This window comes from Sander lucioperca, chromosome 24 (assembly GCF_008315115.2).
Source record: "Sander lucioperca isolate FBNREF2018 chromosome 24, SLUC_FBN_1.2, whole genome shotgun sequence".
Lineage (NCBI taxonomy): Eukaryota > Metazoa > Chordata > Actinopteri > Perciformes > Percidae > Sander > Sander lucioperca.
The window spans coordinates 2,558,838-2,582,895 of NC_050196.1; the positions used below are offsets into that span (position 1 = coordinate 2,558,838).

General features: G+C 43.5%; 1 protein-coding gene and 1 long non-coding RNA gene across 2 annotated transcripts in view; one reads left to right on the forward strand and one right to left on the reverse strand.

The window, feature by feature from the left end:
• Nucleotides 1-424: 424 nt before the first annotated feature.
• The window catches only part of si:ch211-246m6.5 (von Willebrand factor D and EGF domain-containing protein), a 43,117-nt gene continuing 19,483 nt past the window's right edge, over nucleotides 425-24,058 (forward strand). The window contains exons 1-15 of the mRNA XM_031297787.2: nucleotides 425-743; nucleotides 4,221-4,405; nucleotides 4,643-4,871; nucleotides 12,482-12,547; nucleotides 12,862-13,094; nucleotides 14,205-14,294; nucleotides 14,669-14,810; nucleotides 15,686-15,903; nucleotides 17,050-17,123; nucleotides 18,013-18,289; nucleotides 19,239-19,441; nucleotides 19,898-20,802; nucleotides 21,231-21,367; nucleotides 21,866-22,027; nucleotides 23,288-23,392. Coding sequence (XP_031153647.1) covers nucleotides 668-743; nucleotides 4,221-4,405; nucleotides 4,643-4,871; nucleotides 12,482-12,547; nucleotides 12,862-13,094; nucleotides 14,205-14,294; nucleotides 14,669-14,810; nucleotides 15,686-15,903; nucleotides 17,050-17,123; nucleotides 18,013-18,289; nucleotides 19,239-19,441; nucleotides 19,898-20,802; nucleotides 21,231-21,367; nucleotides 21,866-22,027; nucleotides 23,288-23,392 — 3,102 coding nt within the window. The 5' untranslated portion in view covers nucleotides 425-667. The remainder of the gene's footprint in view (nucleotides 744-4,220; nucleotides 4,406-4,642; nucleotides 4,872-12,481; nucleotides 12,548-12,861; nucleotides 13,095-14,204; nucleotides 14,295-14,668; nucleotides 14,811-15,685; nucleotides 15,904-17,049; nucleotides 17,124-18,012; nucleotides 18,290-19,238; nucleotides 19,442-19,897; nucleotides 20,803-21,230; nucleotides 21,368-21,865; nucleotides 22,028-23,287; nucleotides 23,393-24,058) is intronic.
• On the reverse strand, nucleotides 737-23,378 carry LOC118494496. Its single transcript, XR_004896658.1, has 5 exons — nucleotides 23,270-23,378; nucleotides 18,040-18,303; nucleotides 15,666-15,897; nucleotides 14,610-14,817; nucleotides 737-1,171 (listed from the first exon to the last, which is right to left on the reverse strand). It is a non-coding gene; the product is annotated as an uncharacterized LOC118494496 (long non-coding RNA).

Consider the following 24,058-nt stretch of genomic DNA (forward strand, 5'->3'; position numbering starts at 1 on the left):
TGACTCCTCCTTCCCTCCCTCTCCCTGACTCCTTCCCTCCCTCTCTCTCTCCCTCCATGCCTCCTCCTTCCCTCCCTCTCTCTCTCCCTCCCTGACTCCTCCTTCCCTCCCTCTCTCCCTCCCTGACTCCTCCTTACCTCCCTCCCTCCATGCCTCCTCCTTCCCTCCCTCTCTCTCTCCCTCCCTGCCTCCTCCTTCCCTGCCACTCTCTCTCCCTGCCTCCTCCTTCCCTTCCTCCCTCTCTCTCGCTCCCTCCCTGACTCCTCCTTCCTTCCCTCCCTCCCTCTCTCTCTCTCCCTCCCTGCCTCCTCCTTACCTCCCTCCCTCCCTGACTCCTCCTTCCCTCCCTCTCTCTCTCCCTCCATGCTTCCTCCTTCCCTCCCTCCCTCTCTCTCCCTCCCTCCCTCCCTGCCTCTTCCTTCCCTCCCTCTCTCTCTCCCTGCCTCCGTCCTCTCTTTGGGTCATCTTTCCCTTTGCACAAGAGAAGCAGCAGTCTGCAGCGACAGAGCGCACACAGCCTCTTCTCTCTGATTATCAATCAGCTGGAAGAGGGATACGTCCAGTTTAGTTTGCACCACTTTTGCACCGTTTCTCCAAACTCTCAATGGGACCCGACGCCTGAAACCACCAGCCTGCTCCATCTCTCTCACACCCCGGAGCCGCAGCCATGGACTGCTGCGCATTTGGATGTTTATGCATCGCGTTGCTGTGGCTCATGCAATCAGGAGCGCTTGCGCAACACGGTAGGTGCAAGGCAAACGTTTTATGGCAAGTTAAGTTAAAATACCTAAATCCTTTTTGTGTCACCTATAAGCAGTGGTGGAATGCAACTAAGTACATTTACTCCAGTATTATACTTTACTTGAGTCTTTTCTTTTCATGCCACTTTCTACTTCTACTGCCTAGAAGTTCCAAATGAAGATTTTACCCACAAAATGCAAAACTACTTTTTATCTTCATGATCAGGGACATACAATAAATAAAGGAGATATCTAATGCAACACAGAGTCTCACAGGTACCGTTTAAATAATTCAATCATTATTTCTTTAAATACAATGCAGAAACAATAGAACATCTTGCCTGTTAAAGCTGCAGAGAGTGCAGAGCTGCGTGTCTCGGCCTGTGAGGCCGCATTCCTATCACTCAGCAGAGTCCAGAGGTTAGATGGACCTTTAGAGACAGACGGGAGATCACAGACAAGAACATTACACAGATACATGAAACTCACGGTTAAAGGGTAACTTCAGGTTTTTTTCTCATGTTTTTGTGTCTAAGTGTCTGATGGGAACAACAATCTTTTAACTGGTCCAGTGAACCGGGCTACAGGACTAATGTTCAGCATCAGTTAGCGTCCACCAAAAGTTCTGTTTTTGCCGCTGACAGGCTCAGATTATTATTCTAAGTGTCTGACAACATTATGGGATGGATCCCTTCAGAGATAGACCTTTTAGTTAAAGAGTAAGATCCTTTTAGTTTAACATGAAACAGCCCCGAAATCACCATCACCAAACCCACCAGACTCCATGTAAATAATCAGGACTTTTAGCGTGTATAGAGCCAGCATATTTCCACCAGACTCCATGTAAATAATCAGGACTTTTAGCGTGTATAGAGCCAGCATATCTCCACCAGACTCCATGTAAATAATCAGGACTTTTAGCGTGTATAGAGCCAGCATATTTCCACCAGACTCCATGTAAATAATCAGGACTTTTAGCGTGTATAGAGCCAGCAAATTTCCACCAGACTCCATGTAAATAATCAGGACTTTTAGTGTGTATAGAGCCAGCATATTTCCACCAGACTCCATGTAAATAATCAGGACTTTTAGCGTGTATAGAGCCAGCATATCTCCACATGTAAATGGGTGAATTAAGGGTTTATTTCAACCAAACCAGAGTGGTGATTGTTGGAACAGTGGAAAGATGAACCAAGATGGCTTTTGATAGTTTTATTTTGTCTCTTTAACAGAAAGGTCAACCTCCTCAGAAATCATTTCCATAATGATAATCTCAATAATGATCGATCTAATAATCGGAGCCTGTCAGCAGCAAAACAAGCATTTTTGTGGACGTAAATTGAAGGTGCGCAATTGCCAAATAATTTACATTGTAGCTTGTTTCTCCGCTGCCAACTGCAGCGATCTCTCTTAATACTGGAACAATGTCAAAGATTGTTGCTCCCATCAGTCACTTAGACACAAAAACATAGATAAATGATGTCCAGGTTGAATAAAACCCTAAGTTACCCTTTAAAATATCTATATCACAGAGAGAATGTCTACTTTTGATCCAAATGCATTTTAACTTTGGTAAAAGTTCATCAACAGATGCAGCAGTTATTATCTGCTATTATTAGCTTTTAGAGCTGATTTGCTAATTATCACTTTGGCAAAGGAAGTCACTTCACTGAAATATTCTTCACACACTGACAGACTGACACTGACTTATAATCAGGAGAGCAGTGCTCATGAACATGCAGCGGTAATTGGAACAAGATTACAAAACTGTAATGACTAACTATTACACAACATAATACACTTGTTGCTCAATATGATCCAGTAAACTGCATCGTCTCCCAGCATTCCTTTCTCTTTCAGATATAGACTCTTATTTGACATTTATTTTAACAAAACCATAGGCGTAGATTTTCGGGGGGGATGCAGTGGATATCCCCCCCAATATTTAGAAGAGGAAGATATGTCCGCCTTAAAAAAAATATGAAAAACAACCCACTCTCAGGGGGCTGAAAATACGTACAGAAAACAATGACTGTGTCTACTTTACTACATCTGGAGGTTAAAGACGCATGGTGTTTGGCGCTCAAAATTTTACAAAGGACGACCCCCTGGATATAATGTTGAAACAAAACCTACGCCCCTGGACAAAGCTGCTGTCTCTGTCCCCTCGTCCTCCATCTCACTCATATCTTTGTCTCCGGGGCGTCCGACAACACATCAACGCCTGCAGTCGTAAACTTTAAGGCAGGCCGTCGTAAAAATCAAACGCTGTGGGTCCTCGCAATGCTTTGCGACAGAAATACCAGGCATTTCTGTGTGCCAAAACAAAGTCTCATGCAAATCAGACAGTATTGGTTTAACTTGTTACATTAGCCGCACCCCCCCCCCCACCCCACCCCACCCCTCGGTACTTAAAAAAAAGTATTGTGCAACTATAACAGCTGACCAAGTATCAGTATTTTACGAATGTGGAGTGAGAACGTGTTGTAATAATTAGTGATAGTGAGTCTTGTATCATTGAAGCAGATCTCATCCAGACTGTGTGATTTGTTTTTCCTGGTGAGTGGCGGGCCCTCTGGGAACAAGACCCCTAGCCTCAGTTGTGTTAACACCACGCTCCCCCAAATTAATCTGCTTTCCTGAGAAAACTGGAGAATTCCCTGCATAGTCCTTGCACATCTGGGCTGCTGAGGGCCTCCCTCCCAGTGGGATCTCCTCCCCCCTGGGGGTGGGGGCCGCTTCATTAACTCACCACCCCCCTACACTCCTAAACTCCCCTCCGGCTATGTAAACTCATTAAGCCACCTATTGGAACAGTTTAGCCAGCAGCCAAAAGTCTCCCCCGATTGTCTTTCTTTGCCTGAAAACCGTGCTTGTTTGAACAACCTGTGACCTCAACTCTTGTTGTTTAGCTTCCAGACAGGCGTACACGCAGACAGGCGGCCATGTAAACAAGAGCATTTGCTTTCAAGAGGCTGTCAACATGAAGACCAGTCTGTAAGGTCGTGTTTAGGCTTTGGGATCAGCCTCCATCTCCATTCAAGGCTCTATCGTCCTCAGGACATCCTAAATACCCTGAGTGTTTGTTTTCCCTGCCGTGGCTTTACTCGGCCGCCCCAATCAAACTCAAACAGGGGTAAAAGGAAACAAGTTGTAAGCACAGCCTGATCTTTTTGTTCAGGTTTTGTTAAGAAAAGCCTCAATTGACGACTTTGACCTATTTCACTGACAGTTGTAGACAAACAGCAGGACTCAGTCAAAGATAAAGACGCGACTCCTGGGTAAACCTGCTCATCTGATCACAGCCGCAGATTGTTCGGTTTTCATTTCCTCTTCATTAAGTTGACACATCTGGAACTCAAAAACACAAAGTGAGAGAAGGAGGTTTTAGAAAACATTGATTTTTTACCAACCTAAACACATAACATCTATTAAATGAGTGTGTCATTTCCACCATGCTTGTCATCCTTCACATCCCAGCTCCAGAGTGTTACCCCGGAGGTCACCGGACTTTGCGTAACCCGTACCGCAGCGTGGACTTTGACTCCACAGAGATCCAGAACACGGCCATACAGGATCTAATCTGCGACCACTCGCTGCCGCCGGGCTGGTACCGGTTCAGGATCAACAACAAGCCAGCAGAGATGCCGACCGCCTGCGTTGAGGTAAGACGCCAAAAATAGCAGCTGAGCTCTGCCGAAAAACTGTTTGCATTACCTCCTGTGTCTCTACTCTGACTTCCCTGATTGTCAAAGTCAGTAAATAAAATCTCTGCCAAAAAAATAGCATCAAACACCACCTGGCTGCGCAAACATCCAGCAGGTTGCTTTAATAAGCACCTTCAGTCCAAGTGGAGAGATTAATAACCCGCTGGCTGCAGGTAATAACTGTTTCTGTTGCAGATGAACCGCTGTGGGACCCAGGCTCCGGTGTGGCTATCTCTTAAGGACAGCTCCCTGCCGCGGCCCGGCGAGGTCCGCCAGCTCTCCGCCTGCGCCACCTGGCAGTTCTTCCAAGGCAGCACTAAGGACTGCTGCCTCTTCCGCATCTCCATCACGGTGCGCAACTGCGGCGAGTTCCTACTCTACCACCTGCAGCCAACGCAGGGGTGCATGGGATACTGCGCCAAAGGTGACCATGCTGGACGGGTCAATGCCCCAAACAGAATGGGAGCCGACCCTGACATGTTTTCAAGTGCTTTGAGCTATTAGTAAAAAGGTCAGAAACTCCAACCCGTTCTCACTCAAATAGTGACGCTTGGTCAGTGTCTCTCAGCGTCAGATACCTACGCAAAAATCCCCCTTTAGCATCTGTGTGGAACGCACCGGGCAGAGGAGCAGCTCGACCACGGCACTGTAAGGTGACGTTGTATGAAGAACAGTAGAGAGTAGTATGTAGAGAGACAACAGTAGAGAGTAGTATGAAGAGAGACAACAGTAGAGAGTAGTATTAAAAGAGACAACAGTAGAGAGTAGTATTAAGAGAGACAACAGTAGAGAGTAGTATGAAGAGAGACAACAGTAGAGAGTAGTATTAAGAGAGACAACAGTAGAGAGTAGTATTAAGAGAGACAACAGTAGAGAGTAGTATGAAGAGAGACAACAGTAGAGAGTAGTATTAAGAGAGACAACAGTAGAGAGCAGTATGAAGAGAGACAACAGTAGAGAGTAGTATGAAGAGAGACAACAGTAGAGAGTAGTATGAAGAGAGACAACAGTAGAGAGTAGTATGAAGAGAGACAACAGTAGAGAGTAGTATGAAGAGAGACAACAGTAGAGAGTAGTATGTAGAGAGACAACAGTAGAGAGCAGTATGAAGAGAGACAACAGTAGAGAGTAGTATTAAGAGAGACAACAGTAGAGAGCAGTATGAAGAGAGACAACAGTAGAGAGTACTATGAAGAGAGACAACAGTAGAGCGTAGTATGAAGAGAGACAACAGTAGAGAGCAGTATGAAGAGAGACAACAGTAGAGAGTAGTATTAAGAGAGACAACAGTAGAGAGCAGTATGAAGAGAGACAACAGTAGAGAGTACTATGAAGAGAGACAACAGTAGAGAGTAGTATGAAGAGAGACAACAGTAGAGAGTAGTATGAAGAGAGACAACAGTAGAGAGTAGTATGAAGAGAGACAACAGTAGAGAGTAGTATGTAGAGAGACAACAGTAGAGAGCAGTATGTAGAGAGACAACAGTAGAGAGTAGTATGTAGAGAGACAACAGTAGAGAGTAGTATGTAGAGAGACAACAGTAGAGAGTAGTATGAAGAGAGACAACAGTAGAGAGTAGTATGTAGAGAGACAACAGTAGAGAGTAGTATTAAGAGAGACAACAGTAGAGAGTAGTATGTAGAGAGACAACAGTAGAGAGTACTATGAAGAGAGACAACAGTAGAGAGTAGTATGAAGAGAGACAACAGTAGAGAGTAGTATGAAGAGAGACAACAGTAGAGAGTAGTATGTAGAGAGACAACAGTAGAGAGCAGTATGTAGAGAGACAACAGTAGAGAGTAGTATGTAGAGAGACAACAGTAGAGAGTAGTATGTAGAGAGACAACAGTAGAGAGTAGTATGAAGAGAGACAACAGTAGAGAGTAGTATGTAGAGAGACAACAGTAGAGAGTAGTATTAAGAGAGACAACAGTAGAGAGTAGTATTAAGAGAGACAACAGTAGAGAGTAGTATGTAGAGAGACAACAGTAGAGAGTAGTATTAAGAGAGACAACAGTAGAGAGTAGTATTAAGAGAGACAACAGTAGAGAGTAGTATTAAGAGAGACAACAGTAGAGAGTAGTATGTAGAGAGACAACAGTAGAGAGTAGTATGTAGAGAGACAACAGTAGAGAGTAGTATTAAGAGAGACAACAGTAGAGAGTAGTATTAAGAGAGACAACAGTAGAGAGTAGTATGTAGAGAGACAACAGTAGAGAGTAGTATTAAGAGAGACAACAGTAGAGAGTAGTATGTAGAGAGACAACAGTAGAGAGTAGTATTAAGAGAGACAACAGTAGAGAGTAGTATGTAGAGAGACAACAGTAGAGAGTAGTATTAAGAGAGACAACAGTAGAGAGTAGTATGTAGAGAGACAACAGTAGAGAGTAGTATTAAGAGAGACAACAGTAGAGAGTAGTATGTAGAGAGACAACAGTAGAGAGTAGTATGTAGAGAGACAACAGTAGAGAGTAGTATGTAGAGAGACAACAGTAGAGAGTAGTATGTAGAGAGACAACAGTAGAGAGTAGTATGTAGAGAGACAACAGTAGAGAGTAGTATGTAGAGAGACAACACTAGAGTAGTATGTAGAGAGACAACAGTAGAGAGTAGTATGTAGAGAGACAACAGTAGAGAGTAGTATGTAGAGAGACACCAGTAGAGAGTAGTATGTAGAGAGACAACAGTAGAGAGTAGTATGTAGAGAGACACCAGTAGAGAGTAGTATGTAGAGAGACAACAGTAGAGAGACAACAGTAGAGAGTAGTATGTAGAGAGACAACAGTAGAGAGACAACAGTAGAGAGTAGTATGTAGAGAGACAACAGTAGAGAGTAGTATGTAGAGAGACAACAGTAGAGAGTAGTATGTAGAGAGACAACACTAGAGTAGTATGTAGAGAGACAACAGTAGAGAGTAGTATGTAGAGAGACAACAGTAGAGAGTAGTATGTAGAGAGACAACAGTAGAGAGTAGTATGAAGAGAGACAACAGTAGAGAGTAGTATGAAGAGAGACAACAGTAGAGAGTAGTATGAAGAGAGACAACAGTAGAGAGTAGTATGTAGAGAGACAACAGTAGAGAGCAGTATGAAGAGAGACAACAGTAGAGAGTAGTATTAAGAGAGACAACAGTAGAGAGCAGTATGAAGAGAGACAACAGTAGAGAGTACTATGAAGAGAGACAACAGTAGAGCGTAGTATGAAGAGAGACAACAGTAGAGAGCAGTATGAAGAGAGACAACAGTAGAGAGTAGTATTAAGAGAGACAACAGTAGAGAGCAGTATGAAGAGAGACAACAGTAGAGAGTACTATGAAGAGAGACAACAGTAGAGAGTAGTATGAAGAGAGACAACAGTAGAGAGTAGTATGAAGAGAGACAACAGTAGAGAGTAGTATGAAGAGAGACAACAGTAGAGAGTAGTATGTAGAGAGACAACAGTAGAGAGCAGTATGTAGAGAGACAACAGTAGAGAGTAGTATGTAGAGAGACAACAGTAGAGAGTAGTATGTAGAGAGACAACAGTAGAGAGTAGTATGAAGAGAGACAACAGTAGAGAGTAGTATGTAGAGAGACAACAGTAGAGAGTAGTATTAAGAGAGACAACAGTAGAGAGTAGTATGTAGAGAGACAACAGTAGAGAGTACTATGAAGAGAGACAACAGTAGAGAGTAGTATGAAGAGAGACAACAGTAGAGAGTAGTATGAAGAGAGACAACAGTAGAGAGTAGTATGTAGAGAGACAACAGTAGAGAGCAGTATGTAGAGAGACAACAGTAGAGAGTAGTATGTAGAGAGACAACAGTAGAGAGTAGTATGTAGAGAGACAACAGTAGAGAGTAGTATGAAGAGAGACAACAGTAGAGAGTAGTATGTAGAGAGACAACAGTAGAGAGTAGTATTAAGAGAGACAACAGTAGAGAGTAGTATGTAGAGAGACAACAGTAGAGAGTAGTATTAAGAGAGACAACAGTAGAGAGTAGTATTAAGAGACAACAGTAGAGAGTAGTATTAAGAGAGACAACAGTAGAGAGTAGTATGTAGAGAGACAACAGTAGAGAGTAGTATTAAGAGAGACAACAGTAGAGAGTAGTATGTAGAGAGACAACAGTAGAGAGTAGTATTAAGAGAGACAACAGTAGAGAGTAGTATGTAGAGAGACAACAGTAGAGAGTAGTATGTAGAGAGACAACAGTAGAGAGTAGTATGTAGAGAGACAACAGTAGAGAGTAGTATGTAGAGAGACAACAGTAGAGAGTAGTATGTAGAGAGACAACAGTAGAGAGTAGTATGTAGAGAGACAACACTAGAGTAGTATGTAGAGAGACAACAGTAGAGAGTAGTATGTAGAGAGACAACAGTAGAGAGTAGTATGTAGAGAGACACCAGTAGAGAGTAGTATGTAGAGAGACAACAGTAGAGAGTAGTATGTAGAGAGACACCAGTAGAGAGTAGTATGTAGAGAGACAACAGTAGAGAGACAACAGTAGAGAGTAGTATGTAGAGAGACAACAGTAGAGAGACAACAGTAGAGAGTAGTATGTAGAGAGACAACAGTAGAGAGTAGTATGTAGAGAGACAACAGTAGAGAGTAGTATGTAGAGAGACAACACTAGAGTAGTATGTAGAGAGACAACAGTAGAGAGTAGTATGTAGAGAGACAACAGTAGAGAGTAGTATGTAGAGAGACAACAGTAGAGAGACAACAGTAGAGAGTAGTATGTAGAGAGACAACAGTAGAGAGTAGTATGTAGAGAGACAACAGTAGAGAGACAACAGTAGAGAGTAGTATGTAGAGAGACAACAGTAGAGAGACAACAGTAGAGAGTAGTATGTAGAGAGACAACAGTAGAGAGACAACAGTAGAGAGTAGTATGTAGAGAGACAACACTAGAGTAGTATGTAGAGAGACAACAGTAGAGAGTAGTATGTAGAGAGACAACACTAGAGTAGTATGTAGAGAGACAACACTAGAGTAGTATGTAGAGAGACAACAGTAGAGTAGTATGTAGAGAGACAACAGTAGAGTAGTATGTAGAGAGACAACAGTAGAGAGTAGTATGTAGAGAGACAACAGTAGAGTAGTATGTAGAGAGACAACAGTAGAGAGTAGTATGTAGAGAGACAACAATAGAGAGTAGTATGTAGAGAGACACCAGTAGAGAGTAGTATGTAGAGAGACAACAGTAGAGAGTAGTATGTAGAGAGACAACAATAGAGAGTAGTATGTAGAGAGACACCAGTAGAGAGTAGTATGTAGAGAGACAACAGTAGAGAGTAGTATGTAGAGAGACAACAGTAGAGAGTAGTATGTAGAGAGACACCAGTAGAGAGTAGTATGTAGAGAGACAACAGTAGAGAGACAACAGTAGAGAGTAGTATGTAGAGAGACAACAGTAGAGAGTAGTATGTAGAGAGACAACAGTAGAGAGTAGTATGTAGAGAGACAACACTAGAGTAGTATGTAGAGAGACAACAGTAGAGAGTAGTATGTAGAGAGACAACAGTAGAGAGTAGTATGTAGAGAGACAACAGTAGAGAGACAACAGTAGAGAGTAGTATGTAGAGAGACAACAGTAGAGAGACAACAGTAGAGAGTAGTATGTAGAGAGACAACAGTAGAGAGACAACAGTAGAGAGACAACAGTAGAGAGTAGTATGTAGAGAGACAACACTAGAGTAGTATGTAGAGAGACAACAGTAGAGAGTAGTATGTAGAGAGACAACAGTAGAGAGTAGTATGTAGAGAGACAACAGTAGAGAGACAACAGTAGAGAGTAGTATGTAGAGAGACAACAGTAGAGAGACAACAGTAGAGAGTAGTATGTAGAGAGACAACAGTAGAGAGACAACAGTAGAGAGTAGTATGTAGAGAGACAACACTAGAGTAGTATGTAGAGAGACAACAGTAGAGAGTAGTATGTAGAGAGACAACACTAGAGTAGTATGTAGAGAGACAACACTAGAGTAGTATGTAGAGAGACAACAGTAGAGTAGTATGTAGAGAGACAACAGTAGAGAGTAGTATGTAGAGAGACAACAGTAGAGTAGTATGTAGAGAGACAACAGTAGAGAGTAGTATGTAGAGAGACAACAATAGAGAGTAGTATGTAGAGAGACACCAGTAGAGAGTAGTATGTAGAGAGACAACAGTAGAGAGTAGTATGTAGAGAGACAACAATAGAGAGTAGTATGTAGAGAGACACCAGTAGAGAGTAGTATGTAGAGAGACAACAGTAGAGAGTAGTATGTAGAGAGACAACAGTAGAGAGTAGTATGTAGAGAGACACCAGTAGAGAGTAGTATGTAGAGAGACAACAGTAGAGAGACAACAGTAGAGAGTAGTATGTAGAGAGACAACAGTAGAGAGACAACAGTAGAGAGTAGTATGTAGAGAGACAACAGTAGAGAGTAGTATGTAGAGAGACAACAGTAGAGAGTAGTATGTAGAGAGACAACACTAGAGTAGTATGTAGAGAGACAACAGTAGAGAGTAGTATGTAGAGAGACAACAGTAGAGAGTAGTATGTAGAGAGACAACAGTAGAGAGACAACAGTAGAGAGTAGTATGTAGAGAGACAACAGTAGAGAGACAACAGTAGAGAGTAGTATGTAGAGAGACAACAGTAGAGAGACAACAGTAGAGAGACAACAGTAGAGAGTAGTATGTAGAGAGACAACACTAGAGTAGTATATAGAGAGACAACAGTAGAGAGTAGTATGTAGAGAGACAACACTAGAGTAGTATGTAGAGAGACAACACTAGAGTAGTATGTAGAGAGACAACAGTAGAGAGTAGTATGTAGAGACAACACTAGAGTAGTATGTAGAGAGACAACAGTAGAGTAGTATGTAGAGAGACAACAGTAGAGTAGTATGTAGAGAGACAACAGTAGAGAGTAGTATGTAGAGAGACAACAATAGAGAGTAGTATGTAGAGAGACACCAGTAGAGAGTAGTATGTAGAGAGACAACAGTAGAGAGTAGTATGTAGAGAGACAACAGTAGAGAGTAGTATGTAGAGAGACAACAATAGAGAGTAGTATGTAGAGAGACACCAGTAGAGAGTAGTATGTAGAGAGACAACAGTAGAGAGTAGTATGTAGAGAGACAACAGTAGAGAGTAGTATGTAGAGAGACAACAGTAGAGACTAGTATGTAGAGAGACAACAATAGAGTAGTATGTAGAGAGTAGTATGTAGAGAGACAACAGTAGAGAGTAGTATGTAGAGAGACAACAGTAGAGAGTAGTATGTAGAGAGACACCAGTAGAGAGTAGTATGTAGAGAGACAACAGTAGAGAGTAGTATGTAGAGAGACAACAGTAGAGAGTAGTATGTAGAGAGACAACAGTAGAGAGTAGTATGTAGAGAGACACCAGTAGAGAGTAGTATGTAGAGAGACAACAGTAGAGACTAGTATGTAGAGAGACAACAATGGAGTAGTATGTAGAGAGTAGTATGTAGAGAGACAACAGTAGAGACTAGTATGTAGAGAGACAACAGTAGAGAGTAGTATGTAGAGAGACAACAGTAGAGAGTAGTATGTAGAGAGACAACAGTAGAGAGTAGTATGTAGAGAGACAACAGTAGAGTAGTATGGATCAAACAACTCAGGACCTTCCCCCGGGAGACCGGGGTTCATGTCCTGTCCTTGTCCCGCGTGTCACTGAAACATACATTATGTAACCCCACCCACCATCTTTCCCTAAACCTAACTGTCCCATTCTTGTGCAGCATATCAGTTAAACGTACGTCCCGACCCAGAGCGTCAAAAAGTGACGCCAAGTGTCCCGACCAAGAGCGTCTCAATATGACTCTAAAGGAGACTTTTTGCGTCCATAACAAACGCCAAAGATACCTGACCAAGCATTCCTTTTTGATGCGATGGGAGTGAGAATGTGTTTTCTTTTAGGCCAATACCTATACTGATATTTGAGAGTTTAAATAAAATCTAATAAAAACATACCAAACAATATTTGTGCACCATAATAGTGTAATAAAGACAGAAATCTGATAAATGTCATGTTTCAGTTACTCCAGATGTGGGACCCAGACTCTGCCCAGCAGGTGAGGTAGAAGTCAACGGTCGATGCAAAGGTGAGACATTCTGTTGGCTTCTGAAACTACACGTGATCTTATTAAACATATAATTTATCATATTTTAACACCTGTATATGATTTGTTATTACTAGTTGTGAAACATGAACAAACACAGAACTTTCTTTTATTATCCAGTCTGACAGTGAGTCATAACGAAAAAAGAACATCAATAAACTACTTTAAAGTAGATTTTCTTCTTGGCTAAATCACGTGGTATCTGCATAAACTCGTTTTTGGCTCAAAACTCTGCTTAAAAACCAAAACCTAGCAATGTAAATGTAGCCTAAGATCAGTGCCGCCTGTGTTTTCAGCTGCCGTCCCGTCACTGTTGTCCCGGCCGCTGATCACCCCGGAGCTCATCGGCCACAGTGTCCACCTGAGGTGCTCCTTCGTTCCGCCGCCATGGAACCAGCCACTGGGCTTCCAGGTGGTTTGGGCCAGACACATCGGCCACAGCATGAAGGCCGAGATCAGGCAGGAATCTACACTGAAGCCCTTCTCTGTGGTGGAGATGGATGGCGTTCATTTCAGGCTCGGAGAAACGGTAATTCCTGCCAGACCGTGAGGAAAGTTTTGCAGGGTTTGACCCCTCGAGTGGGCAAAGTAAGCCAGGGATCATGCCGACCTCTCTTCGCCTGGGTTCAGCCGTACAAAGCAAAGGCAGAGAGGCAAACGTGTGTCATGTCCCGTTGAGAGAAGACAAGAGGAGGATGGGGACGTTAAATCAGTTGCAGGTTGGGAAAGCCTTCAGCCACATGCTTCCCATTTAAACCACTCCATTCAAATCTTCACAGTAAATTCTGGGGAAGTTGTTTTCACATGGCCCGACGCACACGCACGGGAACAAAAATGTTACAGACTTTTACTTTGAGTTTCTTTCAGCCTAAACAAAACATTGATTTCTTTCCTATATTGGGAGTATTATTTGTTATAATCACACTTCTTTGCAGCACAGCTTTTGCTGCACAGCCTCAGAAATTTCCTGGAGAAATGATCCATAATCCAGGAAACATTAAGTCATTAGATTTTCTCGTACAGCTGCGGACTGTCCATATTTGGACCCCAGGGTTGTATTAGTTGTACATGTTGCAGAGGGCTGGGCTCACTCACCGAGCCTTTCTCTAACACATGTTGATTTGGCAGCTTTGTTGGGTCAAAGGCCATCTCCATTTCTAAGTGTAAGTTAAAAGTTCTGCTCTCTTAGACTACATTTACACCACTACGTTTTGGTTAAAAAAAGGAATATCTTCTGCTACGTTTCCCCCTCTCATTCCCCCTGCTCTGGTGTGTCCCCCTGTCATTCCCCCTGCTCTGGTGTTTCCCCCTCTCATTCACCCTGCTCTGGTGTTTCCCCCCTCTCATTCCCCCTGCTCTGGCGTTTTCCCCCTCTCATTCCCCCTGCTCTGGTGTTTCCCCCCTCTCATTCCCCCTGCTCTGGCGTTTCCCCCTCTCATTCCCCCTGCTCTGGTGTTTCCGAGCCCCTAAACTAAATATTTTTCAGTTGATATTTAAAATTAGCTTTTGCTTGAGTCATTTTCAAGTTTAAGGGATCAAACCCTGATAGAGGGACTACAAGTTGCATTATACCTTTTGTCTTTAACTTATTTTCTAGACATGTGATTTTAGGGTTTAAAGAGTGATCTTTTCCCTGCAGTTCTCCTGCAGTGTGTCGACTTTCAGAGCCAACTCCAGCCACAGCAGATCTCCTCCCAAAGAAAGTGAGGGTTTCTATGCCGGACTGAAGGTAAACACTCTTGTGTGTGTGTGTGTGTGTGTGTGTGTGTGTGTGTGTGTGTGTGTGTTGAGCATTTGAGGGAAGTGTTGTAATGTAACACAGTACTTTGTTGTTTATATTTCTGGAAACTTTGACTTTTACTCCGCTCAGCGTCTTCGTTACTTGCAAGAAATGTTTTCGTACATTGGAGTGAAAGATTCTTCGTTACAATAAAAAAGTACAATTTGTTTTCTTTCTTTTGCCCGCGGGCCTTTGAGTTTGACACAGGTACTTGGTCTAAAAAACATTGAAGACCCCTCCCTTAGGGAACAAAAATGGACTGACCTGCATTCTACCTCTTTTTCTGACAGTGAAGGCTCTTTGCTCCCTCTGTCTCTCTTCAGTTTTCTCCAGACTCACTCCACGTAGTGGAGAACGGTAAAGAGCATGAGGTGAGCGTGCACAGCACGGTGCCTGTCCCCTGCTACGGCCCCGTTAACAGCCAACAGTGTGGACTCCATCTGGCTCTCAGCGTCCACGACCCAGGTCAGACCTGCAGGGAAACACCATACTGACATTCAATTCAATTCCATTTTATTATAGAGACACAATGTGCAGGCACACATGCAACGAAACGCACGTCAAACATTTCAGAAGTTACAGCTTTGTATGAGAAAATGTTGAGTATTTTTACTGAGGCTACACAAAACATTTCTGTTTTTATTTACGGGACAAAGTCCAGGTAATGAGCTGCCAGAACTTATTCTGTAATTTTACGGATTTATTTCTTAGAGTGTAGCTCAAAGATTAAGACTTCACATTGGACTGAGAGTTATCAACATCAACATTATCTAGAGACTCAGGAAACAGGACAGCAGATGGGACTATAAACATGTTCAATGACATTAGGGGCCCTATCTTGCACAACGCGCCTGGCTTTTAAAGGGAATGGGAGATGATCTCTGATTGGTTTATTGCATGTTATGCCCAAAACACACCTCTGATTAATGAAGACACTAAGGACAACCCTTTAGAACCGTGCACCTGGCGCACGGACCCTTTTTTCCACCGTTAAACTAGCAAAAGTGGATTTGGACACGCCCTAAACACACCTGCACCAGGCGCTTCACGCCGTGCGCTCAGATCGTTAAAATAGGGCCCTTTATAACATGTGCAAATGTTGTATATGTACTTGTGCAAAAGGCATAGTAAATGAAAGTATAAACATATGATATACATACTGCAAGAGTACAAGAGAACAACAGCTATTTCCCGCAGCTTGTTTTGGGTTCTTCTGTTATGCTCTGACTTGCCCTGTACATCATCACATCAAAGCCGGCTCAGGAAGACATTATTACAGCTCTGCAGGCAGCTGCGTGCCGTCCGTTAACACTAGCTCACTGCTTTGTTGACATCCACAGACCGTCTGGGACACGAGGCCCCAAACGTGGCGCTGTCCGCCTGCCAGGTGGAGCTCCAGCCTGACGCCTGCAGCGGAGGCAGCTGCGGCCAGGCGACCTTTCTTCTAACCGCCGTCACTGACTTCACACGAGATGGAAACCGGCCGAGTCTGATTGGTGTTTTGCCCGGACCCAGCGCACCACGACTCTGGAGAAGCTACGTCCCAACGTCTCTGAGAGTGAGTTGAAATGAAACCAAAGGTCTGCATGGAGTGATAGATTATTCATGTAGTTCACATTTATGGTGAAAAGATTGAAAAATGTCAGCAGCCTGACAACATTTTTTGACAATAGCGCCAAAAACGTTGGGAAAAAGCAACAAACATTGAAAATAATTAGTATGTTACAACTATCATGTTTTCCAAATGATGGACAGATTTTTAGGCATTTATATAGCTGCTGTAAATGGAGCATGCCTCCCGGACCCCCCAATAGGTTTGGCCCCGAATGTTTACAACGTCTGGCTCCGCCCCTGCCTCTGGGATTCCAGCAGTGTGATATAATCATCCAAGTGTTTTAGGGTGTTTTATTAAATTTCATAGCATTTGAAAAAAAACACTATGAGATGGTTTCTTAACAGTGTTCTGACTAAACTTTGACAGTCTGTGATTATCCACTCAGTCATAACTATTTGTCGAAGTAATTCATAATCTCATCTTTTTTTCACTCAGAAATTAGGTGTAATTTCATATAAATGAGCTTGACTGACCATGATTTCAAAAAACAAGTGTTAAGCAGTAGGTCGATGTTAGTGGTGAGTCTGGTGGTAGTGAAAAAAAGGCGACAAAACCCTAAAAAAATATACTTTAAAAAAGCATCAAAACAACAACAAAAACAAAAAAAAAGGGTGCCTGGATAACTCAGCTGGTAGAGCGGGCGCCCATATACGTATAGAGGTTTACTCCTCGACACAGCGGGCCCGGGTTCTACTCCAACCTGCGGCCCTTTGCTGCATGTCATTCCCTCTCTTTCATTTCTTCAGCTGTCCTGTCAATAAAGGCCTAAAAATGCCCAAAAAATAATCTAAAAAAAAGCAACTAATAAACCTAATAAAAAGCGTCAAAAACAGCTACACAACCCTCCAAAAAAACTTTTTCATGAATTTTTTTTTTTACCCGGTAGGAAGTTGGTCGACAAGAGTTAAAGAGTGCTGCTCTACATAGTCATTAGTTGCATCCCAACAAGCTATTATTATGTGTGTTAGACATGCTGTCAGCCCTCCAGATCGTCTCTCTGATTGGCCTGTAGCAAACATCAAAGCCCGGGGTCACAGGGTCACAGGGTGGAGGGCCCCTAATTCCTCTTCTTCTGACCTCTGCCTGCAGGTCACTGTCCAGGACGTTCCTACTTCCATCTGCTACTCTCTGACTGACCCGCACGTCATTACTCTGGATGGCAGGTAATTTTACCTCTTAAAGGGTAAGTTCGGGTTTTTTCAACCTGGACCCTATTTTCCAATGTTTTTGTGTGTAAGTGTCTGATGGGAACAAAACTCTTTGGAAATGGTCCAGTATTAAGCGAGAAGGTTGTAACCAGCAGCCGTGACCTGTGTTGTAATGTAACCCTACAGGACTAATGTTCAGCATCAGTTAGAGTCCGCTAAAAGTTCTCTTGTTGCTGCCGACAGGCTCAGATTATTATTCTAAGTGTCTGACAACATTATGGGATGGATCCCTACAGAGATAGACCTTTTAGTTAAAGAGTAAGATCCTTTTAGTTTAACATGAAACAGCCCTGAAATCACCATCACCAAACCCACCAGACTCCATGTAAATAATCAGGACTTGAAGTGTGTTTTACGATGATAAAAGTACTGATTATTTACATGGAGTCTGGTGGGTTTAGCGATAGCAATTTTGTAGATGTTTTTGTTTAAAAAAACGATCTTACTCTTTAACAGAAAGGTCTATCTCTGTAGGGATCCTTTTTCATAATGTTGTCAGACTCTTACAATAATAATCTGAGCCTGTCAGTGGAAAAACAAGCACTTTTGTGGACATAAATTGAATGTGCGTAATTGCCCAATAACTTACATTGTAGCTTGTTTCATCTCACCTAATACTGGACCAATGTCAAAGATTGTTGTTTACATCAGTCACTTAGACACAAAGACAGGAAAATAGGATCCAGGCTGAAAAAACCCAAAGTAACCCTTAAAATAAAAATAAAGTAATTTACCTCTTAAAATCAGTTATCAGCAGGTGTATAAAAGTTAGGCCTTTTAAAACACCAGATTAACTCAGATATTGACATATGTGTATGTCCTTCTGTCAATCTGCTGTGTGCAGGCGATATGAAAACCACCAGACCGGCACCTTTGTTCTTTACCGGAGCATTGTCAGGGAGTTCGAGGTCCACTCTCGCCAGTGGGACTGCGGCAGCCGACACTACACGGTCGCCTGCAACTGTGGCGTTGCGGTGCAAGAGGGGAACAACATCGCTGTCTTCGACATGTGCAATGGGCGGCCGCAGGAAACCCGGCCACAGCTGACACTGAAGAACCTCGGGGACAAGGAGGGCAGTCGGGTCAGGGTGCTGGAGTCCCACCAGGGGAAGAAGGTCACCGTAGGTATCCCAACCTTTTGAAACAGGTGCAGATTTGTTTGGGAAAATTACTATTTGCTTCCCAGGAAGCATCATTGTAGGGCTGCACAATATATCGTTTTTTTATCGTCATCGCAATATCAACTGGCGCAATAAACATATCGCGAAAGGCTGCGACATATCGCCGAAGACACACAGAGTTATTTGAAAGAAAATATCCGTAGAAAACTGTACAAATGTAATTGTAATTTTTTTTTGTGCCTTTAATATTCAATTCAATGTTCAATTTGTTCAATAAAAGAAGGTTGGAAATGATTTCCTTTCATTTGTTTTAAACTCAACAAGCAGTTTGTTGTATTTTGGCAGAATAGTGAAAGCAGCAGAACTGAGAACACTTTAACATCTATTTATTGGGTGCGCGAGGCATATTATAATTTCGTTTCCATAAATAAAGACATTTGCAATATAAATTGTTGCAGAAAAAGTCACTAGAATGCAGAAGTGATAGACGCTCAAAATGTCAATTTTGCTCAAAATTAGATATCTCAACCCCCCCTAATGTTGAACCCAAAGTTAGGCCCTTGGCCCGGGTGGCTCATTTGGTGGAGCGCGCGCCCATATGGAGGGGTTCGTTCCTCGACGCAGAGGCCCAGGGTCCAGGTCCGACCTGCGGCGGTTTCCTGCATGTCTTCCCCCTCTCTCTCTGATTAAAGGCGGAAAAATGACCAAAACATTATCTTCAATATCTATTTATTTATCGCAATATTCAACAGCATTATTGCATATTTTCCTCATATTGTGCAGCCCTACATCATTGGCTGCGTTCATGATTGAACAACACCCTGACAGTTGCATGAGGGATGTAATCAAATCTAAATCTTATACATTTCAAGAATGCACATAACTTTCAGAATCTAAATGTTTCAGAGATAATGTTAATGAGCTGCTGGATGTAACTCTCCCCTTGTAGTTGATCTTTCCCTCCGGGGCCTTTGTTAGGGCCGATGTTGGCGATTGGGGGATGAGCCTGTCCGTCCGGGCGCCCAGCGGCGACTACGGCAACACGCGAGGCCTCTGCGGCACCTTCGACCACAACGGCAACAACGACTTCCACGGCTCCGACGGGGGCTCCTACGGTCCCGACGGCCTACAGCGCTTCATAGAATACTGGAGGTCAGTCACAGAGCTTTTACTGCAAAACTGTAGCTTCATCATGACTTTGTTTGGCTTAAATTACTGAAAAAGGTTAGCAACTAGACCAACAGGTGACAAAACCACAGATTTTTATATTTGTAAATCAAAGCGTTTTTGACGTTACAGAGCTGCCTTGGTTTCTGTCCGTTTCGAATGTTGTTGTTACTACCACATTGCATTGTGGGATTCTTATGCCGGCATAGTGTCCAGTGGTTTGCTTATATTAATATTTCACCGGAAATAGTATGCAACTCACGTACTATTGGCTTCATACTAAGATTTTGGACGTACTAAAAAATCTCACATTGTCTTAGCTACTAAATAATATGTTAGTGAGAGACGCAACCTGAGCTAATTGTTTCTGTGGTGGTCCTCTCTGTGTGTGTGTGTGTGTGTGTGTGTGTGTGTGTGTGTGTGTGTGTGTGTGCCTGTTAGGATAGCTCCTGGGGAGAGTTTATTTGACAGGACCCCTCCTGGGACGACACAGGAGGTCCGGAGGCCTTTCTGCGCCTGCCAGAAAGGATACAGCACTTCTCACCACGCCGGCCGAGTGATGAGGAACTTGTACAATCCTTCCGCTCACTCCGACTGCACATCATACGATAACGTGGATTACACATCTGTGTTCCCCTCGCTGGACACAACGGTGGAATATATCAAGAGTCCAGAGAGAGAGGAAAGCATCCTGGATACGTCTGCCTTCAACAGCCATCCTCTGGAGCGGAGGCACCTTCGGTTTCACACCGAGAACTATCGAAACAGTGACGGCGATCCTGAACCAGACAGCGGGTTCCGGGAGGAGCTTCAGCTCTCCAGGCCGCAGAGACAGGCGTCGTTTGATTTCCAGCCTGTCTTCGCCGCTCAGAGTCTCAGTGCGGCCGATCTGGAGAACTTTGCCTACTTCTTCCCGGAGGACCACTGGGCAGAGGCCCGGCCGGCGGCGGGACCCCGCTGGCCCACACCCAGTGGCCTGACCTCGGCCAAAGCTCTGGAAGTGTGCCAGATAGCCTTGGCCAACTCCACCGTCGGCGTGGTGTGCCGCGGGCTGCTGGGACGGCGCCTGGACGAGGCGGTGGACCTCTGCATGCTGGACTTGCAGCTCAAAGACGACCTGGGCTGGGAGGAGGCACTGCTGCCGTACCTGGAGAACGAGTGCGAGAAGAGGCTGTTGGAGAACCGGACCCGGAGAGCCTCGGAGGTGGCTGGTCCGCCGGGAACGTCCAAGAATGTGGTGACGGCGCTGCGCTGCCCCAACTTTTGCAACGGAAACGGAGAGTGTACGGAGTGGGGCTGCCAGTGCGATCCCGGCCACAGCTTCTACGACTGTAGCCTGGCCATCAGTGAGTATCAATTATTATGTCTTTACTAGGGCTGCACGGTATGAGGAAAATATCGGATAATGTTGTTGAATATCGTGATAACTATATACCTTGCGATAAATAAACAGATACTAAAGTCTGCTGCTTTCAGTGTTCTGCTAAAATACAACAAACTGCTTGTTGAGTTTCATTCCCTATTTTATTTTTATTTTTATTTATTTATAAAGGACAACACACATTAATCAACATTTCTGTAAATGCGCCAGTGTTAGCCAGCCGGCTAATAGTTCTATATATATATATATATATATAGACTATATAGTTCACTATTTAATAAACACTATGTAGTTTGTAATGAGTGAGGGAGGGAATGAGGGAACGGTTTCTAACACAGATAATAAGAATCTGTACTTTGATTATCTGCTGTAATGAATGCTCTCCTCTGATAGGCCAGCCAGTAGAGGTAACAGATCTGGAGAATGGCGGACTGTGTGACATCCGAGCCTTGAACTGTCGCAACGTTCGAGTCTTCGGCCTCGGCTTCATTGACTCTCCCGACCTCGTCTGCCACGCCAGCAGACTAAAGGTGAGGAAAGGTCAAAGGTCAAAGGTCGGGCCAGAGGCAAGATTTCAACTGTTTTTGACCCTTTGCCGGCATTTCCTTTGTGAAAAAGATTTTTTGCTTTTCTTACATTTGTTTGTTTTTGTTGCTTTCTTCAGCGTTTGTGTCGCTTTTTCCGTCATTTCTGTCATTTGCTTGACGTTTTTATTTGCTATTTATTCTTTTTTTTTTAAGTTTTGGTTTCTTCACTTTTTCTTTTTTAACCTTTTTGTCGCATTTTACAACATTTGTCGTTTTTTTCAACAGTTTTGTCGCTTTGTTTATGTTTGTTGACCCTTCACCATTTTTGAGACTTCTTTCAACATTTTTGGTCGTTTTTGTTAACATTTTTGACGCTTTCTTTAACATTTTCTGCGTTTCCTTCCATCTATTAAGTTAGCTTTACTCATTGTGTCTGCCGGCGCCGCTAGCAGTAGCCTATCACCTACACACGGGCCTTAATTGTGTGGGTCTGCCCTATAGTACATGAACGGAGTTTGGGTTCCAGGGGAGAAACAGAGAACCAAAGCCACCTTCCTGAGCTCCAAGGCTTTAGACTGCGCCGTGCCGTCTCTTAGCAACACCGCCGTCAACACAGAAGACTTTATGATGGATGACAAACCGTACGCACGCTGGGAGATCAAGGTAACATCTCTGATCTTTTCATGTTTGTTGTTTGGTGGCTGTTTAGTCAGAAGCTTTTACATTTACACCACTACGAGGGGGAAACGCCAGAGCAGGGGGAATGAGAGGGGGAAACACCAGAGCAGGGGGAATGAGAGGGGGAAACACCAGAGCAGGGGGAATGAGAGGGGGGAACACCAGAGCAGGGGGAATGAGAGGGGGAAACACCAGAGCAGGGGGAATGAGAGGGGGAAACACCAGAGCAGGGGGAATGAGAGGGGGGAACACCAGAGCAGGGGGAATGAGAGGGGGAAACACCAGAGCAGGGGGAATGAGAGGGGGAAACACCAGAGCAGGGGGAATGAGAGGGGGGAACACCAGAGCAGGGGGAATGAGAGGGGGAAACACCAGAGCAGGGGGAATGAGAGGGGTATGGGAGCAACCTTCTGACAACGTTTTGTTCCCTTTTTGACCTTCGGAATGCGCCGTGGTAGACGCGCTTAAACAAGACTCATTAACTCCACCGTTTTCCTTTTGATTTCACGTTTATTTTTCCTTATTAAACTTCAGTGTGATACGTGAATTCGTCTTTTCCACAGAAGAAATGAACTGTCCTTACCAGACGGTGTACAAGCAGTGACCGCAGAGCCAAAATAAAAAGATGTAACAAAAAACAACTTTAACTCAATCACGTTCTGTTCTGTGCAGTACTTGAAAACAGCGGTCAAAAAACCGTATGGCTACAAACCAAAGGCAACTAACTGAATGACAGCTCCTGGCTTTTATACACCAGCTGAAGCAATCACTACCTCAATCAGCTGATTGTCAAAAGGCGTGACGATATGCCACGCATCAAGATTAATTAACACAAATTATCAGTTTACATCGAGTCTAGTTTACCGCGAATGACGCTGCATTTATGCACAATTTATCAAAATAAAAATTAACAATGAAATCATAATTTTGGCTCCAACAAGGGGGAAACACGAGAGCATATACAGTATATATAAATATATACTAAAAATCTACAGGAAATGTTTGCCGAGCTACAAAGATGTCGTACTGTTAATCTTCATTCACTGTTTATTTGCTTATTTACGACAATTCTGAGTAACACTACACATCACAGTGCCTGACTGTGGAGTTTTGAATGAAAGCGCTGTGTCATATGTGACTGCTTCGTTGGAACTATACTATGAAAGAAATGCTGTACCGGGGAGAATAAAGTTGTCTTTCTTTCTACGGGTGCAACATGATATCCACCTCTCTTTCCTGTCTCAGGTCACCAACGACGGCTCCCAGTACAGCCAGGCCAAGGTGCTGACCATCTACGATGGCGTGTGCCAAGTCTGCGAGGCATCGCGCTCAGGACTCTGTAAGTTGAAGGTAACTCGCATACAAAAAAGAAGTGTTATTCTCCATGTTGTTCATCTCATCCACACAGATGACACCCAAACATTTACTGAAATATTACTTTTTCATCACTGATTGATCTGGTTTTTTTTGTCTGTTTATGATAATCTGAGCCTGTCAGCGGCAAAAACGAAGGTGTGCAGTTGCCCAATAACTTACATTGTAGCTTTTTCCTTACTTAAAGCTTTATATTCGTCCGTCACATTCAAGCCATTGCCAGATGAGTTGCTACAAAGCTAATTAAGACTATCAGCTCCACACAACTCTCTCTGGATTTCTCAGAATGACTATGTTTAGTAATTTGTGTCCTCCGGCGACTTTCGCACAGAAACTCGAGTGAAGGTATTTGAATCTTCTCAATAGTTTTTCAGTTTTTTAATCCTCCGTGTCCTCCTTGGCTACTAGCAACTATAACACTGGACCAATGTCAAAGATTGTTGTTCCCATCAGTCACTTAGACACAAAAAACGGCTTCCCTTCGAGAAAACGTGGACTCTCTAGTATTTATTTGTTTAAGCGTAACAGATTTATGAGACAGATGTGTTTGACTGGGTGATGAAGCATTTCATTTGCTCCGTTAGCAGAATCTACGCTCACAACAACTAGTAGCTGCTTGAATGACTAAACCGGAAACAGTGT